Source organism: Schistocerca piceifrons, chromosome 4 (genome assembly GCF_021461385.2).
Source record: "Schistocerca piceifrons isolate TAMUIC-IGC-003096 chromosome 4, iqSchPice1.1, whole genome shotgun sequence".
Lineage (NCBI taxonomy): Eukaryota > Metazoa > Arthropoda > Insecta > Orthoptera > Acrididae > Schistocerca > Schistocerca piceifrons.
The window spans coordinates 532,839,389-532,859,130 of record NC_060141.1 but is presented as its reverse complement, the minus strand read 5'-3'; the positions used below and the strand labels follow the sequence as shown (position 1 = coordinate 532,859,130).

The 19,742-nt window shown below is 44.3% G+C and overlaps 1 protein-coding gene across 1 annotated transcript in view; it reads right to left on the bottom strand.

Annotated features, from left to right (window-relative positions):
- LOC124795459 (neuronal acetylcholine receptor subunit alpha-3-like) overlaps nt 1-19,742 on the bottom strand; it is a 163,288-nt gene that overhangs the window by 88,557 nt on the left and 54,989 nt on the right. Inside the window, exon 6 of the mRNA XM_047259487.1 lies at nt 7,650-7,806. Within this exon, the coding sequence (XP_047115443.1) occupies nt 7,650-7,806 (157 nt within the window). The remainder of the gene's footprint in view (nt 1-7,649; nt 7,807-19,742) is intronic.

Genomic DNA, 19,742 nt, shown 5'->3' with positions numbered 1-19,742 from the left:
TGTACTCTGAACAACTTCACCGCCCTACCGACACTGCGGCGGTCTCCATACTCTCCTTTGGCTGGGTTGCCGTGGATGCGACGATGGATCTGTTTATCAATGTCAATCCGGCAGGTGTGGCCGAGCGGTTCTAGGTGCTTCAGTCTGGAACCGCGATACCGTTACGATCGCAGGTTCGAATCCTGCCTCAGGCATGGATGTGTGTGATGTTCTTAGGTTAGTTAGATTTAAGTAGTTCTAAGTTCTAGGGGACTGACGACCTCAGATGTTAAGTCCCATAGTGCTCAGAGCCATTTGAACCATTCCACGACGCTGTCCAGGCGTGTTCTACGAACAGGTCACCTGGCCCTGACAGCCCCCCATTGGAAATTTCCCTGACATTTCGTCCACATCTGGCGCCAGTGTGGACGGAAATTTGCCAGGAACTTACGTCACCTTTCATGCCGAGTTCAGACTGTTTCCTCAATGGTTTCCTCATTCCCACCCACAAGCCTCGCAGTACCTCACGGATATGCAATTACCGCCCCTAGGCGTTACTCAACAGCGATACAAACATCCTTACCCGGCTGTTGACTAGGCGGCTTAAGCTGAAAATTTGTGATATGGTCTTATAGGAGCAAACTGCTGAGGTTATCGGTCTCGAAGCCTACACACTACTTAACCTAACTTAACTTAAGCTATGAACAACACACACACCCATGCCCGAGGGAGGAATCGAGCCTCCGACGGGGGGCGCCGCACGGACCGTGACTAGCCGCCCTCAGACCGCGTGGCTACCCTGCTGTGCGGCTTAAACGGACAGCTCGGTACGAGGTTTCCCCAAATCAAACTTGTTTGGGAGGTACCAACAACATCCGCACTGCCCTCTGCCGCTATCGGGACACAATCGCTCTTGCTCACGCTCGTCGTATGCCTGGTAGCTCTTGACTTCAGCCAGGCGTTCGATTGCGTCGGTCGCAACTTCCTGGAGGGGGTGCTCTGCAATATGGGCTACCCTGATACTATCGTCTCCTTCATGGAACTACTTTTCGTGTACCCTACAGTGGCCGTCTTACTCCTCCCATCTCGATCTGTCGATCAGTGCGTTAAGGTTGCCCGCTCTAATCACCGCTGTATGCATTCGCCATGGAACCGTTGCTATGCTACCTCTGTCACCGCCTCTCTGGGATGTCTCTCGGTGTAATGTCTGCAAATCGAACGCCATGGCTATAGGTGCGGGACTTCCAGCGGACAGTGCTGCTCCTTAGCGTGTAGCTGATACTGTTCGATCTCTCCGACTCGATTTCGCAATTGGCCTCAACTACCGACGTCTACTTTCCAAACTACGAGCTGGGCTCTTAGATCACCGTTAACGAGCGCTCGATTTTCTGCAATGCACACAATACGTAAATGTGTGCTTGGCGTCACGTATCCCCCCACGTGGCGCAGACACTTTCTATTCCACCATCCACGGCCCGCCCCAACCTATTGCCATTGGGTCCGTTTCATTTGCCACGGTTTGCTATTCAAGATAAGGTATGAAACCCTCACTCCCCGGCGGTGCAAGGGCGGCTTAGGTATGTATCATGTGTCTGAGAGAGCGGTAGCCCTTTTCGTTGGCTCTCAAATGACGTTGTGGCGCCGTAGTGCTAAGTGCCCCTGCACCAAACTCTCTCTCAATACCTATCCAACTTTCAGAAGTCTCGCCGTCCTTCTTTTACTTCCACCACATTTTCGTTGAACTGAACTACGTCCGTACTGTGATTCTTCCGGCGCGATTGACATCCACGAAGGCGATCTATGGTTTCCTTCAGCAGCACAGGTCACCGGACGTGATTTAGGGGAAGCTTCCCCACGTCGACTGGCGTGCCGTTTGGCGATCGGTGTGCGCTCCTTATTTTGAGACTGACGTCCTGTCGGCGTGGTACCTTACTGTCAATGGGAAGCACGTATGCTGGTCACGCCTTCACAGGATTCACCTCGCAGACATCCCGCTGTGTGTCGACTGTGATGTTATGGACACCCCGACGAGCACTGCCTGGTGTGCAGATCGGTGAGAGGTGTCATTTGATACCCACTCAACTGCTCCTCTTTCCGGACACGGTATACTTCCCGCAATCAAAGATGAGCCCTATGAATCGAATTTCTGGACACGCAGCACACTAGTTGTTGGCCGATGGCGAGAAAAATATCCCTGACTTTTGGCAGTTCCTTAATGAACGCCATTGTGCGGTAGTCCTCAATCCAAAATACAGACAATCTTTCTCTTATGCAGTGTCTTCCTAAACCTAAGCCAGAGCTGGGGTGTTGCTGTCAAGAAGAGTTGATCCTCGCCTCTTACACACTTAGAACCGATACGTTCACTAGAAATCGAAATGTTCATCTTAGTCTGACGTCTTGCTACGCCCTCCTCCTCGCGTGACTCTGGTTTCCTGATATTCTCGGTGGTAGTAATGAGAAAAATAAGTAAATAAAGGAAAGAAAAGAAAAATAAATAAATAAACGATGTTATTGTACTTCTACTCCACGTTCCCTATGCTATGTTTGGTTCCTCGAGGGTGGGAACGGGACGTGGTGGCCAGGCCTCGGGTTGCGCCTCTGCCCACATTGCCCCCACACCTCCCTTTGGGCACCGGTAAGGTTCTCCTAAAGAAAAAAATTATGAGGTGACCTCGCGCTATAAGCGAGAAATCGGGGTTCGAGTCCCGGTCCAGCACAAACTATTAGTGTCGTTATTCCATTATAGGGCTGAAGGTAGTCGATATTCACAGCTGTGAATGCATTCCATGATTTCCGGTGATCGACGGATCACAAACATACAGCTCACTGCATAACTGGACGTCTCTCTTGGTAGCGCTGACTCACTCTTGCAGCAGTTGGGACAGTCAAAGGTGTGTGCCGCTGGGTTCCTCGCCGCATAACAGGAGACCACAAGAAGCAACGACGGACCATCTGCACAGAATTGCTTGCGCTGATAGTGACAATTTTTTGTCGAATGTCGTCACAGACGATGATGCATTGGTTAATCACTTTGAACCGGATGCAAAACAGCAATCGATGGAATGACGCTACACCACCTCTCCTCCGAAGAAACTTTTTAAAGCTGCATCCTCGGCCGGTAAAGTAATGCAACGGTGTTCTCTGGGTATAAAGAGGTTGTTTGTCTGATGTCCTCTCTCATGGTGCAACGATCAGCTCTGAAGTGTATTGTCTTCCCCTCAGGAGATAGAAGAAACGATTTTAGTGTGTTCCTTGCCACAAAAATGTAAACGAACTTCTTCTCCGTGATAACGCAAGGCCTCAAACAAGCCTGAGAACCCAGGAAAAAAGCACAAAACTTTAATATCTTCAATATTTCGCGGCACTGTGAGCAACTGTGTAAATATTAATTTTAATTTTAATAATCAACAGCCTCAGTTGCACCGTTTACATAGAATTTACCTAGGTTTCAGTCAGGATAACCCAAATTTCTTGAGTTCCTGTACAGCATTCTTGGCTGTCGCATCACGGTCGCGAAGTGGGGCCGAGGCAATTCCAGATAAGTTCTATAGTTTGACGATAATTTATGGATTTGTAGTCTTAGCTTGACGATGCCCATTATGGACAAACGCTAGCTACTGTTATTCTCAATAAGGGTGGGTTATCCCGACTGAAACGTAGGTAAATTCTATGTAAACGGTGCAACTGAGGCCGTTGATCATTAAAATTAAAATTAGCACATTTGGTCGTTATTCCTCATCCATGTAGAGCCCGGATCTCACACCTTCCGACTTCCATCTTTGGCCCAATTGGAGAGTGCACTCCACGGGAAGCAGTACGTGGTTGAGAGGCTATTTATGCAGCAAGATGTTGGCTCCGACAGCTACCAGTAGAGTTGTCCAGGAACTCCCAGTAAGGTGGCGTAAGGACGCCGCATTGAACAGAAATTACATTGAAAAATAGAATTCTTTAGCGAAAAGAGTGGGTAGTAGTATGGTATATTGGAATCGAGTATAAAACCAACCTGCTTTCAGAAAAGAAAAGGTGTCGTGTTACTTATTGGACGCCCCTAGTATACCATGACAAATTCCAGAAATTTGAACTGGAGCATTATTATCCCAGTGAGCTGGTCTTTGACTGGGAAACGCAGTTAATAATATTGGTAACATTGGCTGAAGAGGTCCAGAATTTCTGAGAGTAGCAATCGAAGAAGCAGAGGAGGTAACCCCCCCCCCCCCACAAACACACTAGCCCCCCCCCCCCCCCATTTTGGCACAGTTATTATTGTTAAGTGTACTCAGAGCCGTTTGTCGTGAAGTATCAAGACTATTTCACCTTCCGCAGCGAAGTAGTCACCCCAGCCTCGTCCCAGAATCATGCGATAATCACACCATCTAGGCTGCTCACCCGACAGGTATGGTAAGATCAAGATGTGGCATGGAGAAGTACCTGATCACTGAGTCCTCTTCGTAATTATCAGTGGCTTTCTACAACGGCAAACACATACTTTCCTTGGGAATAACGTAAAATAGCGAGACAACGGCTGTGAACATTTCATTATTGACACCCTCAATATACTCCCGTCTTATACCTCTACAACGCTCTACGCCAATTGTCCATCGATGGAAACAGTGCTGGACGTGTTCGTCTGTGAGCTCCTTGTTGGCAGCTGGCGCTTCATCTTTCACTGTTTCAGCGCACTGTAATCTTGTTCCTTTCAACGCAGACTTGATCTTGAGGAACAGATAAAGTCACATGGTGCTAGGTCAGTCGAACAGGGTCGGTGGTCTAGCACTGGTGTGCTCTACATCGCTATAAAGCTGCCGGTCGGAGTGGCCGAGCGGGTCTAGGCGCTACAGTCTGGAACCACGCGAACGCTACGGTCGCTGGTTCGAATCCAGCCTCGGGCATGGATGTGTGTGATGTCCTTAGGTTAGTTAAGTTTAAGTAGTTCTAAGCTCTAGGGGACTGATGACCTCAGATATTAAGTCCCATAGTGCCCAGAGCCATTTTGCTATACACCTCTTAAAAGACAACGCGCTAGGGGCTGGTGCTTACTTGTTTTTCCCGACTCGGGTTATTTTTTCTTATTTTGTCGCTGGATTGACCAAGTATCGCATCGTAGTAATGATGATATATAGTTTGAATACAGGAACTCTGTGAGGATAAAAAATATTATGACTACGGAAATAATAGTCGTCAACGCTTTCAATCTTGATTTGCTTAACTGAACATTTTTCCCCCTCAGTGAGACTTGGCTCTTCCAGTGCATGGATTAGATCTTAGTTTCTGGATCATAAGTGAAAAAAGTGAAAAACCATAACTACTCATGTGCTGTCAATCTTTTCAAGAAATCATTATCAGTTTCAGTGGTGTACAAATCACCGACAAACATTTGCACGAGCTGCTTTTTGTTCGATCGTGAGAATTTTCGGCACCAGTTTCGCAAATACGTTCCTTATGATAAATTTGTTATGTAAAATTTTCTATTATGATTCTTTATCAATTTATAAAGTTTCAGCAATAAATCGAATAATCGACCGACGGTCAGATCGAATCACATTACCTACTTTCTCGATAATTTCGTCCGTTCTTGATGTTGAAGGGCGTCGCACGCTTGAGTCATCTTCAAAGTCTTCTAAGCCATCCAGCGAACGCTACAACTAATCAGAAACTCACCATACATTTCTGTTAACAAACAATAGGTTCTAGTTGCAGTTTTTCCAAGTCTCATGTGAAACGTCACGACCATTCGTTGTTCCATTTTTTACACTTACCATTTTTCCGGAGAAACAAAATAACACCTCATACGCAAACAAAGGCTATGGCCACAAAGATTTGTCGATAGACACCAGAGATGGCGCATTCGACTGAGAATGCTTCGTGCTTCACAGCTGTTGGTCTTTCATCTTTGGCGTATGTGTACTCACTCTGTGACAGCATCAGTCCCGTTGTTTTATAGTCATACCTCGTAAACAATGAGTCACTCGTCCAGGTAATATTTTCTGTCATGGAGTACACCATTCATATGCTCTCAGCACCAGTCTTGTAAAGGTATTGTGTGGTGTAAAAAATAATTTTGATGCTGCTACTACGCCATTAAAGAATGTCACATTTAATTCGCATAATTTCGGTGGTATATGTTGCTGAAGGTGTGAATTAAACTCATTCGTTATCTTAGATGCTATTGTCTTGTGCCATCTGTCAAAAATCCTCTTCAAACAACTCTTGACATTATGAGCCAGATTCAATTTTAGAAAACTGGCGCTTGGCAGATAATATTTTCCCTTTTAGATGTAGACTGTCTTGTAGTCATTTACGTTACTGACGCCATAACTAAATCTTGACACAACACTGTATTTCGCATCGACGCTATCACTGATAATTATGAACTTACGTTAACACATTCTCCTCTGTAGGGATCACGCTTGAACACCAGAGAGACAAAGAGTAAGCTACAGATTCTACTACAGATTTTCTTCGAGTTGGGATCAGTACAAGAAGACTACCAAAATCTCCAACACAGATAGGGGAGAAACGGCTTGGTAATACGGCAAAAATAGGTAGGGTACGTCGAATCCACCAAAAGTATCCCGACAACCATATGTCAGAAATGCACTACTGTGGAGCTAAAGTCATAAATCATCAGCCAATCGACAATGAGAGCGTGGAATTTTGAGATTTTTAACTAGCGTGTCCCAGTTATTCCCTGCTATGTTAAAGAAAGCAGTTGCTGATTACATTAGTTGAAGTTAATGGTGTCCGCTGAACAGTCAAAATCCCAGGCGAGGTCCACATTCCTATCCATGTCTCATTACGTGCGATACGATGTTTCCGTGATGTTTACTAGGAAACGATTGACTGTTAAATCACGTACGCTAGAAGTACCGCAATAACAATAGTTTGTTGCGTTAGAGAGCTGCACTGCTGAAACAGAACTGAAATAAGACAGTCGACATATGGTACCGAAGGTGAAATTTTGTTAATAATCAAATCTAATGGCCACATATTTTAATTTTGCTAATGCACCGATACCATTAACGAATTTTTGTTCTAACAGAGAACAAACTCCATCTGAACAGACTTCGATGGCCTAAAGGATTCCGACCGTCCGCCATGACATCTTCAGCCCGCTGGCGTCACCAGATGTGGATACGTAGGGGCATGTGGTCAGCACACCGCTCTCCCGGCTGTTGTCAGGATCTGTGACAGGTGCCGTTATTTGTCAGTCAAGTTGGTTCTCACTCGGCCTTACAAAGGCTCAGCAGACCCGGACGGTGACCGGTCCAAATGTTAGCCAAGCTGACCGTGCTTAATTTTGGTGATCTGACGGACCCAGTGTTACCACTGCGGCAGGGCCGTGGGCTTTGTTCTAATAAGGCCAGTAAGGAAGGGGCAGTAGAGCATACCCACAGCAGCTCACGTCTCTGCGTGGCCGTACCAGCACAATGGTACGTTTCGCTTCTGTAGCTTATCTGGAAAATTTTGCTCGTTTGGACACTCCGTGCCCTCCTCTGTTTTCATTATGAAGTTGTTTTTATCCAACATATGTAGGAATGAACGTTTTGATCCTATAAATTACAAAAATTACTAAATATGCGGAATCCTAGTTAACTACGCAACACATAAAAACATGTTTCTTCAAGTAGCTTCAATGAGAAACCCAAATTAACTGTATGTATTGTACATACCAAATGCTGGAGCGACGAAAGCTGCTATTTGTATCAAGTTATGCCTCTTCAGTTCAAACGATACTACCACGTTAGATCTCCCTCCGACCTCTTCAGCGTACGACGAAAGTTGCAAATTGTCCCAGTTCCGCGAAGCAAGCTCATAAACGAAAACGACCTGGAATACACATAAAATAATTTGTGACTAGTGCTACTTGTAACAGAACACTGTAAATACAAGGAATTTCAGACTTATGTGTGACTCTAAACAGGAAATGGGAGTAATTAAGCTCAGTACTTGCTGCCCTTCACTACATTTGGGAAGAGCAACTTGGGAGAGATTCACCATCACACTGCAGAACGGAAGGTCTATATCCAAACCAATAGATTTCTAACGTGCTGTGGGTATTAGGTATCTAATTTTTACCTTCTTATAATGTTTCCTGCTTTGTATTTTATTACTGTCACTTAATGAGTATAGTGCTGTAAAGAAAGCCACAAGTATTATAATTCCGAGGCTCGCATACATGTAAGCTCATCTACATGTATTTCATCACTGTAAAAGACATATCAGAATTATATTTCTCTTCGTCTGATGTTCACGTGTCCCTTTAACATTAGTGTGAGATTTTTAACGCTTTTACTATATTTCCGCACATACAGTGTAAGTAAATAAGTTGTTTATTTACTTCGTATATTTTAAAAAAGTCAGTCGAAGTTGTGAAAGATCGGTCACGACGAAGTAATCGTGCCTTACAGTCAAATGCAGCAGCGATTATGGTATCGAGACCAGGCCAGAAACTCCTATGCTATTCCCACATCTACCAAAATTGCATTATACGACTTCTTTTGCTGGACAAATAGATTATATTTTATGTTTAGCGTTGTCAAATTAACAGACAGCTTAAAGTTCATATTCGGAAAGTAATGTGTTTTTTTCATTTTTATGTAGAAGATTTCAACATGACAGTAAAAGTTGGCACGAGTGTTGCATTTATGAAATTTCTGAATACTGGGTGGTTATTATTAAAGTGCAGCGACTCACAGAGATCCCGTGTGGGCTATAATTGTAGTATGACAGCGAACCTCGGTAGGTGTTCTGATGCGTTAATGCGGAATAGGTTTACGATGGAAAAAAATTATTTCCAACTCTGGCCAGCAGATATAAATCTGGCGTTGTCAGTTCATGAAAGACATAGAGAAATGTACTGTAGTCTTCTTTTCAAAACCAAATCATTTGACACGATCGCTTTGTTACCACAATTACTGGGTTACTAGTTTCGGTTATATGTATTGTTACCCTCAGATCCATAAGGCCAGACAGATGTAGTCACTTCATACAATGCCGGCCGCGGTGGTCTCGCGGTTCTAGGCGCGAAGTCCGGAACCGTGCGACTGCTACGGTCGCAGGTTCGAATCCTGCCTCGGGCATGGATGTGTGTGATGTCCTTAGGTTAGTTAGGTTTAAGTAGTTCTAGGTTCTAGGGGACTAATGACCACAGCAGTTGAGTCCCATAGTGCTCAGAGCCGTTTGAACCATTTGAACTTCATACAATGGTTAAGGACTCTGTAACGTAAGCGCTATACAATATGCATACAAAAGTAGAGGTATTACAGTGACATGCCACGTGTGCCAGGTGTCATTCTAATGCCTCGACTTTTTTATGCATGTTGTATAGGCCTCATTATATGATATAACTACCACTAATCGACTTAATAGCCCTGAAGATGGCAATACATATTGCCGAAACTGGTAATCCAGAAACTGCGTTAACATGGCGGTCTTCATAAATAAATTGGTTTTCAAAAGAAGACTACAATACAAAATTACAGATCTCCTCCTGCACTGAATGATCTTGTCAGGTAACTACAACGTAAAGTAATGTTTCCATATGTAACGGATTAGGAACTAGACATGGGCAGAAAGGCGAGAAAGACATAATGTTGATTTGATTATTAAGCGCCGCTTACACAATTTGTTTATTACTAGAACCGGAAACGTCGACTAGACGCTGCACCCGTGAAACAACTTTATCAACAATTGCTCACAGCGATTCCGATGCAATCAGAACAACGTGAACCTGTGTCCTGTCCTTCAGGTCAGGTAGAAACTGAACGCATTCTTTTAGACCCCAAAGCCAGGAGTCACATGGATTTAGATCAGTTGATCTTGCAGGTCATGCATCTTAAAAACCTCTGGAGATAATAGCCTACGTTCTTGGAAGTTGGCGTTAAGCAGATCTTACATTAAAACAGAGGTTTCAACACAGTTGCGCTCTTGCAAAGCAGAAATAGGATGCTGTACACGTAAAAGTCTCGATAACGTGCAGATGTCGCGATACACCTGAGAGGCTCTCTGGATGTGTTCTCTTTAAAGACGAACGACCGAGAAAAGTGGTGCTTGCGAATCCACACCACACAGTCACATAGGGGGAGTGCGATGGTTCGTCATGTACAACACGTGGTATAACAGTACAGCAAATTGGGCAGTTCTGTGTATTCACTACACCTTGTAGTGTAGAATGTACCTCATCAGTTCTTAGAATATTGCCCAGCCACGTGTCATCAACGTAGACCCGTGCCAGAAACCGAAGAGCAATTCAGGACGTTGCTGCGGAACTTGAGGTTTCAGTTCCTTCACTGTGCGGGTACCAGTGTAAAATAGACCCCTACCAGGTGCACGTGATGCATCGTCAGCTACAGCAACGACAACCTCGTCTCTAACTTCCACCGGGATAGGACGGCTTCCTCTCCCGGGTACCACACCAGGCACGCCCGTCTTATCGAATTTCAAATCATCTTCTTTAAACCCGTTAATGACACCGGGACCCTCATCAGGTCTTTCAATCGGCGATACTCTCTGAGTGCAGCACTGTAAATGCTGCCGTTCACAGTAATAAATTTCACTAACAGCCCGAGGCTTCTCTTCTCGATAGCCATATTGTTCAGTCACGTTATGGCGTGTCAAATGACAGCGTGGATACCGTCATACAAACTGTGTACAGTGTCAGATTTGCACCTGGTGGCTCCAACTGGAACTGATTTGTTTTTCGGCGTAAATCTGTTCCGCATTAACGAATTAGCGTATCTACCAATATTCGCTGCCATACGACAACAGCTGCACAAATTACACTTCCGCCAATAGCAGTACTTTAATTATAACCATCCGATATTTAAGAGCGTCCAATAACTTTAAGTATCTTAAAAGTTCTGGGGTAACTAACATATCTAGAACGTAGATTATTGATGAAAATTCGAAGCGAAACTGAGTGCATTGCTGCCGTTTCATTGCACGCTTGTCTTTCTCTATTTCAAGAGAGCTTCACAGAAATCGAAAACTGTTTACCAGCAACGTCATGCAATATTTACTTATAAATACATATTCAAACTTGTAGTGATGTAAGTGGCCCCACTATCCTGGTGTAGCCGTTATTATGCGATTAAAGGGGGCACTGGCAGCAGAATATCGAACAATACAGACTACTAAGTGATATGATGATCACAAATTCCAGAATTCGAATCAAGAACAGCTGCCAACATGAGTAACGCAGAAGCAGATATCCTCGGAGCAGTGAAGAAACTTAAACAACTTAACATGAGCAAGTTTTAATGTCCAGACTGTACCAGTTAGATTCCTTACAGAGTATGCTGATAGGATAGATCCATAAATAACAATCATATACAGACATTCTAACGACGAAAGATCCGTACCTAAAGACTGGAAAGTGCCACAGGTCACACCAATATTCAAGAAAAGTAGTAGTAGTAATCCACTAAATTACAGAGCCATATCATTGACGTCGATATGCAGCGGGATTCTCACGAAGTGTTGAATGCTATTGACAAGTGATTTAAAACTGATTCCGTGTTTATTCATTTCGAGAAGGCATTTGATAACGTACCATACAAGCGGCTTGTAGTGAAATTCGGTGCTTATGGAATATCGTCTCAGCTACGTGACTGGATTTGTGATTTCCTGTCAGAGAGGACAGTAGTAACTGACGGAAAGTAATCGAGTGAAAACAGAAGTAATTTCTGGCATTCCCCAAGGTTGTGTTATAGGCCCTTTGCTGTTAATTATCTATGTAAACGATTTAGGGGACAATCTGAAAGCTGTCTTAGATTGTTTGCAGATGCCGCTGTCGTTTATCATCATGTGAAGTCATTAGACGATCAAAAACAATTGCAAAACGATTTAGGAAAAATATCTGTATAGCGCGAAAATTGGCAATTTACCCTAAAGAACGAAAAGTGTGAGGTCATCCACAGGAGTGCTAAAAGGAATTCGATAAACTTCGGTTACACGATAAATCAGGCAAACCTATGCCGTAAATTCAACTAAATACCTAGGAACTATAATTACGAAGAACGTAAACTGGAAGAACATAGAAAGTTATGGGGAAGGATAACCCAAACAGCATTTTATTGGCAGAACACTTGGCAAATATAACAGATCTACTAAAGATACAGCCTAAACTACGCTTGTCCGTCCGTCTTTTAGATTACTGCTGCGCGGTGTGGGTTCCTTACAGATAGGATTGACGTTGTACATCGTGTAAGTTCAAAGAAAGGCAGCACATTTTGTATTATCGCGAAATATCGGAGAGTGCTTCACTGAAATGATGCAGGAGTTGGGGTGGACATCATTAAAACAAAGGCGTTTCTCGTTGCGGCGGAATCTTCTTACGAAACATCAATCACTGACGCTGACCTACATAAGGAGAAACGATCACCACAATAAAGTATGGAAAATCAGAGCTCGGATGAAAAGATATAAGTGTTCGCTTTTTCCGCGCGCTGTACGACATTGGAATAATAGAGATTTATTGTGAAGGTGGTACGACGAACATTCTGCCAGGTACTTAAATGTGATTTGCAGAGTATCCATGTAGATGAATACTTTCGGATATATTGCATTGTTGCATAAGTTCGTAGCGGTTTTCCTTAAACGGATACACGTAACAGTCGTCAGTAATATTTTCTCGTTCGCTGTTTTCAACAGTCTGCCAACGCTTGTGTAACTTTTGTATTCCGTCACTGTAGAAATCACATGGGTTTTAGGCGTGGAAGTCGTCGAGTCATGTTCGGAGAGAATTATCATCCGGAAAGGAAAATCCTTGAAGAATGTTCGATAGAGAGCCTAAAAGGAGAATATCTGAGGGCTAAAGATCAGGTGAATAAGGTGGCTGTGGAATGAATTTCCAGCCAAACTCCTGTATGATGCTTTCTTTTCAGTCTAACGGAATCCAGGCGGGAGTGACCGTGTAGAAGCGTCACTTCAAGCAGTCTTCTTGGTCGTTGTTCTTGGGTTGCGTCTGCAAGACGTCTTAGTTGTTGACAATTTTGTCAGCAGTGAAGGTCACGTGGTAGGGACGCAATCAGAAGTACACCACAGTCTCGCTGTTTCGCAATAGCATAACATTGTCTTTTGTTGATAGTCGCAGGTCTTTGTATGGAGAGTAGCTGCTTTATTTGGGTTTAACCATTCCTTTCTTTTTCCTCATTTTGGCATAAAGACACCATTTCTCTTCACAGTAACGATACAGGATGGGAATGATCTTCGTTCTTCACGAGTCAATTGCTGACGAACAAGCAGAGACGCACACATGGGCACCTGCTGATTTTTCATTTTGGCTTAGACCACGTGATACCCATACACCCGACTTTTGAACCATCCGCGTTGCGCCCAAATGTCACAAAATGATGAAAAGATCAGAAATGGCCACATTTGCCAGCTCACGAGTGCACCAGAGTGAATCATTGTGCATTAGTGTTCTTTAATCCATGAAGGTCTTCCTGAATGTGGAGAGTCGCTAATGCAAAACGATCATTCTTAAGACGAGAAAAGCATTTTGTTGCCATGCTCTGCCCAACAGCATTATCTCAGTGCATAACGAAAATGTTTCTGGTAGCCCCCGCTGCTGTCACCTCTCTCTTGAACTCAAACAAAAGAATGTATCGGAAATGTTCCGATTTATCCATTTTTCGTTCAATTTTCTAGAGTCCATGGTTCCACCCACTACTTTCGAATGATAAAATGACGTTATTTAAACTCAAATCGTAACATCGAATTACAAATAAAAGTAAATGATAATTTATTGAAACCGTCAGCTGTCCACAGGTGTTGTTGATATACCTCGATGGGGACAGTTGAAAATATGTGCCCCGACTGGGACTCGAACCCGGGATCTCCTAATTGCACGGCAGACGCTCTATCCATCTTTTTTCTTTCTTTATTTTTTATTAATTTTCTTCGATGTAGTTCGTTACTTTTGGTCTAGGTGGACGTCACAAGACATCTGTTCCAGTTGATCGTTGATTTCTTGACTCAGGTTTTTTTTAATTAGAGAGAGCATGCAGCCCTCTGACCGAACACGCTGAGCTACCGTGCCGGTTATCTTAGCCACCGAGGACACAGATGAATAGCGCGACTACAGGGTCTTATCCGTTGCACGCTGCCAGTGAGATCCACATTCTACATACGTAATGTACCTAATAAGATATTTGCCCATTCACTCATTACTCGCGCCCACTAAGGTGACGATTCCCGTAATAGTTCGGGCAACCTGTGCACATTCGCATAGACGAAGGTCAATGGCCGGGTAGCTTTTAACTGTATATGAAGCTAGCAACTGTTCTCTTCATATATAGTTAAAGGCTACCCGGCCATTGTCCTTCGTCTCTGCGAATACGCACAGGTTGTCCGAACTCTTACGGGAATCGTGAACTTATTGGGCGCGAGTAATGAGTGGATGGGCAAATATCTATTAGGTACATTACGTGTGTAGACTGTGGACAGTTGGGAATGTGGGTCTCACGGGGAGCGTGCAAAAAAAAAAAAAAAAAAAAAAAAAAAAAAAAAAAAAAATGGCTCTGAGCACTATGGGACTGAACATCTGAGGTCATCAGTCACCTAGAACTTAGAACTACTTACACCTAACTAGCCTAAGGACATCACACACATCAATGCCCGAGGCAGGATTCGAACCTGCGTCCGTAGCGGTCGCGCGGTTCCAGACTGTAGCGACTAGAACCGCTCGGCCACACCGGCCGGCTCTGGGGTAGCGTGCAAGGGATAGGTCTGTGCAGTCGCCTTTTATCTCTGTCTCGGTGGCTCAGATGGATAGAGCGTCTGCAATGTAAGCAAGAGATGCCGGGTTCGAGTCCCCATCGAGGTATGTCAACAACACCTGTCGGCAGCCGAGGGTTTCAATTAATTATCATATATTCTAACGATGCTGCACGGTCATCAATGGTATGTGTTCGTTTGAGAACAGTTACTGTCTTCATACTAATAAAAATGACAATCAATCAATAAACTCATGGTAACCAGAAAACCAACAAGCAAAACAAAAACGCGTTGATTTTATGCAACAACCTAACCTACTATGTACAGAGAAAAGATAAGGGGAAAAAACTTCAGATTTTTCTATGCCGCTTTAATACACATGATGAAAACTACTCATAATTCAAACTTAGGTTTCCGGGTTGCCAGCCGAGTCAAGGATTTTCCATTCATGCGCAATATTTAGCCGTTTGTCACAGTCTTCTTTTTCATGCTCTTTGAACGGGAGTCATTTGAGACTTTTTAGTGCTACGTCCGATTTTTAACCGACCCGAGAGTTTTAGCTCCTGCAACGTCCTTTGATGCCAATGTGTTTTTCTGCGACCCCAATATTAGTACGTAAGCCGCACGATGTTTCTAAGCTATGACTGCGCGAAAAGGAAATGAATGCTAGTTACCAACTCGCGCTTATATTGGTTTTTAGTGGACCTAAACATGGCATAAGTGTTGACCAAAATCTAGTTGTTTGAAATGAGTTTCTTCGATGATATGGCTGTAGTGGTTCGATTTCATTATCTGTTTCATCAACCGCCGTCCCATGTCCCCGAGAACGATGGATTTCGAGAAGTCCTACAACGGTCATCGGAAGAGTCCAGGCCGCGAAAAAGCGTTATGGTTTGGGCAATTGTTAAGTAGCATTCCGTGGGTGATCTCGTTACTCCGAATGGCACAGTCGATCTACACAAGTACGCACCTGCCCTTACAGGCGATGTCTACCGCTGTATGTGGTTTGTTTTTTCTGGTACGACAGCATCTGCCATGGGGACAATGAACTGTGTCACATATGTCGCAGTGTATGGGCGCGATTCAGAGAGAACCAGGATGAGTTTATTGTACTCCCCTGGCCACAAACGTCTCTGACATAAGTCATCTCTAGAACCTGTGAGACCACCTCGACTGGGCTGTTAGCGCCATTGATCCTCAAACGAGAAATCTAGTGCAGCGGGGCAGGGCTGGGTAGTCGGCATGGCTCCACACGACTGGATCGTAAATTGTAAGCTTTCACGTCCGGAGATATCACAGTTAATAAAATATGTCGAGCATTAACGAGCCAGGATGTGAATGGGACACACAAAGGAGCTGCGATCCCTACTGAAAACATCCTTCCAAAATTGGTATGAAAGGTAGGGTTTTAATGTGAAACCTATACGACTACGGCATAATTGGTTCAAATGGCTTTGAGCACTAAGGGACTTAACATCTGAGGTCATCAGTCCCCTAGAACTTAGGACTACTGAAACCTAACTAACCTAAGGACATCACACACATCCATGCCCGAGGCAGGATGTGAACCTGCGACCGTAGCAGTTGCGCGGTTCCAGACTGAAGCGCCTAGAACCGCTCGGCCACCGCGGCTTACTGCATAATTGCCCGGAATATTTCATTAACTGTCATGTCTGTTGCATACCTTCCAGAACCTCATTGACCTTCCTCCTCCGCGTCTCCCAGTAGTCCGCGCTGCAAAAGGTGATTATTCAAGGTTTCCAATGGAGTGTGTAATCGATGTGCTTACGTGGGTAATACTCAACGCCACACAGGATCTCAGCGCCTGAACGCAACTTCCATATGAGAAGAAATACTGTTCGCTCATCTTTGCAGGACCTAACACACTCGTTATGGACCTTGAGTCAGGGGATGTACATGTTTGCGACAAGGCAAGGAACCATTCGGGGAATGCGACGAGGTCATGACATTGCACGGCGACCAAAGTGAATAAGGCCGAGTTGATAGCTTGCTCTCAAGAAATATGCGATCACTGCACACTCTCTTACGAAATTTATTTACGTAACTAATACAGTGACCACTGTGCGGCAGCAGGCAGACGCGCATCGTCACTGCTGCGCCTATAGACGACACAGGCCAGTGGGTGGCAGTCGAATCCCTGATGTCCTTACACCACCACCACTGAAGTGAAGGCTACCAGGAGATCGAACTTTACGAACTGCATTTGTTATCATCATAAACACTCAGCAACATATGTTATGGCGCAAGTTAATATATCTTCATTTTGTCGTTAGTCTACTGAACTAATCCTCGGATAGATTTAATTCAGCCCACCAGGAATTTCTCTCTGTCAGCTTCTTCGTCCTAGAGTAACACTTCAATAGAACATAATAAATTACTTTTTGCTTATATTTCAATCTCCGTCTTCACCTGCAGTTTTTACCTTCTATGACGATTGAGCCGTGGCGCTCGTTACTGGCGCGCCAGTCTCTTGGATGTCCATTATCGATACTTCGATGTTTCTTATCTTTGCTTGCCTTGTTGTTTTCCACATTCGCGGGGCGAGTGGCGGTTGACGTTTGCTCGGGCCACCTGCTGAGACGCCGCGAGGTACGAGGTGGGAAGGAACCGCGTATATGAGGAGATGGCTGTACGCGGTCTGCCTGGTCTGGATGGAGGACATATGTTGGCTACCTGCCTGTCTGCTCTCCTGATTTTGCTCGCCGTGCCTTGCGACCGCCTAGCTTGGGTTGATGCCTGGTGTATCCTGCACGAGCCATACCGAACGTCCAGCAGAAGTTCAGCAGCCTTGTGTTTCTTTTAAAGAAAAGGAGCAAATGTATAAGACTTTATGTAACCAATTTTGGTGGCCTCTTAAGTGTGGCCTTAGCATTTACACTGCCTTTGGGTAGAGCCAATTCTTTTAAATTTAAATAGTTGGGGTTCCCTGTCCTTTATAATCTTTTGGGGTTTTATTTGATTTTCTCTGTGGGGTTCATTCCTTGTACTTGGTTAAATGTTTACTTGTATAGCGGGAAGTGACTCCTGGTTAAATCTCGGAGAAGGTGTTTGATTTTACTGCCGCCTCCGGCATTCGTCTTTTGAATTAAGTGTTGTTATCCCTTCGAGCGATCTGGTGTCACTCCTCGTGAATTAATGCTGGTTTATGTGTACTTAAATTTGAATTGGCCATTTGAATTAATATTTTCGAGAGCAGTATAGCACTAAGGCAACCTCATTGTATACCACCTTGTGCCCCGGTCTAGTACTATAATTTTCAGTGGCACGAGTTAGCTCCACTACCGGTTTTACTGATGTGCTCCCTTCAAAATCTTTTCTTGTATACGTTTGCCCCATGTGTGTCTGGGAACACAGAGATGAACTTTAGTGTGACTTCAGTGCTAGTCAGTTAATGGAATCTTTATTTTTGATGGGCTTCCACTGAAGAGTTTGAGTGGAGCGTAGTGTGTTTGATTTGATATTCATTTAATTACTGTATATTTATTTAATGGGGAGCAAGACATTTAAAGACTGTTGGTACTAACTCACCTAGTTGCTTGGTTTTTGCTAATTCGTTCCAAATGGCCTACTAGTTATTCAATGGGAAGGCTGTTGATTAGTTGATTACTGTGAGTACAAATTCACGCTATTTATTTGTTGCCGAAATTGTTAAAGTGTCTGTGTCGTGATTCAATCACTAGCGACGTGTTTGAGCTAAATTGATATAAACCTGACATTGCGTCCTTAAAATTTGTTGCCAGCAGAAATCCTTAAAGAACTAAGTTTTGACACTGCTTATGTTAACCTTTACTGGGAGCAATATTTCATGTAGTTAAATTTTGTCTTAAAATGTGTATTTCTCTGATGTAATAAACGAGTGATAAAAGACTAAAGCAAAGGGGCCTGGTCCTTCCTATTGTGTCCGGTTTCTAACATGTATCAACGACCTATAGTTCAAATGGTTGAAATGGCTTAACGTCTCAGGTCATCAGTCACCTAGAACTTAGAACTACCTAACCTAAGGACATCACACACATCCATGCCCAAGGCAGGATAGAACCTGCGACCGTATCGGTCGCGCGGTTCCAGACTGAAGCGCAGGCAAGCCGCCCTCCAGTACCATGGACGTTGTTGATCGCTCCTGTCTTATTACATGTCATATCATCATGTCCTTCTTGTCAATGTCTTCAACGTGTACTCACCTCTCCGACTCTACAGGGAACTTTATATTTATGTGGTGTCTGTTCTTTCTGACATATCCGAAAGAACAGAGAACGTTTTGAACCAACAGCCACTTTGAATAAAGCCACCAACAAATTACAGACATTGACTGAGAGGGGGCCTTGATTTAAATCAATGGTGAAAGTTGAAAACTTTTTCGGCGGGCTGAGATTCGAACCCGGTTCTCCTGTCTACTAGGGAGATGCGTTGACCACTGCGCCATCCAGGCACAGCTGTTACATTGGTCGGACAGATTTGTGCAGGTCCGGGATTCGAACCCGCGTCTCCTGTCTGCTTGGCAGATGCGCTGACCACTGTGTGGTCCAGGCACAGTGCTCACATTGGTCGGACATGTCCGGCAGAACAGAAACCTCATCATTAAGTTGAGTACGGCCAATGATCTTTTCAGTGCAGAGGCACAGCATGTTCCAACTCTTACGGAATCGGCGAAAGGGCAGGAGTAATGGGACAATGGGCAAGCGGCTATACAGTAGTAGTGTGTGGATAGATTTAGAATCAGGATCTGATGGGAGGTATGCTAGGGTAGTCAGTGCAGATGTGACGACCACTGTGTCGGTAAGGCAGTCTAGCATCTGTCACCATATACAGCGCAGCTGCCTAACGAGCAGGCGACCCGAGTTCGAATCTTAGCCCCATACAAATTTTCAACTTTTCCCATTGATTTAAATCTACACCCACTCCCAGCCAATGTATGTAATTCCTTTGTGCATGTTTATCATTTTATTAGCAGTCTTACTAATTTTCAACATCCTTCTGTAACAACACATCTCGTCTGCTTCAATTTTCTTCCTTTCCAGTTTTCT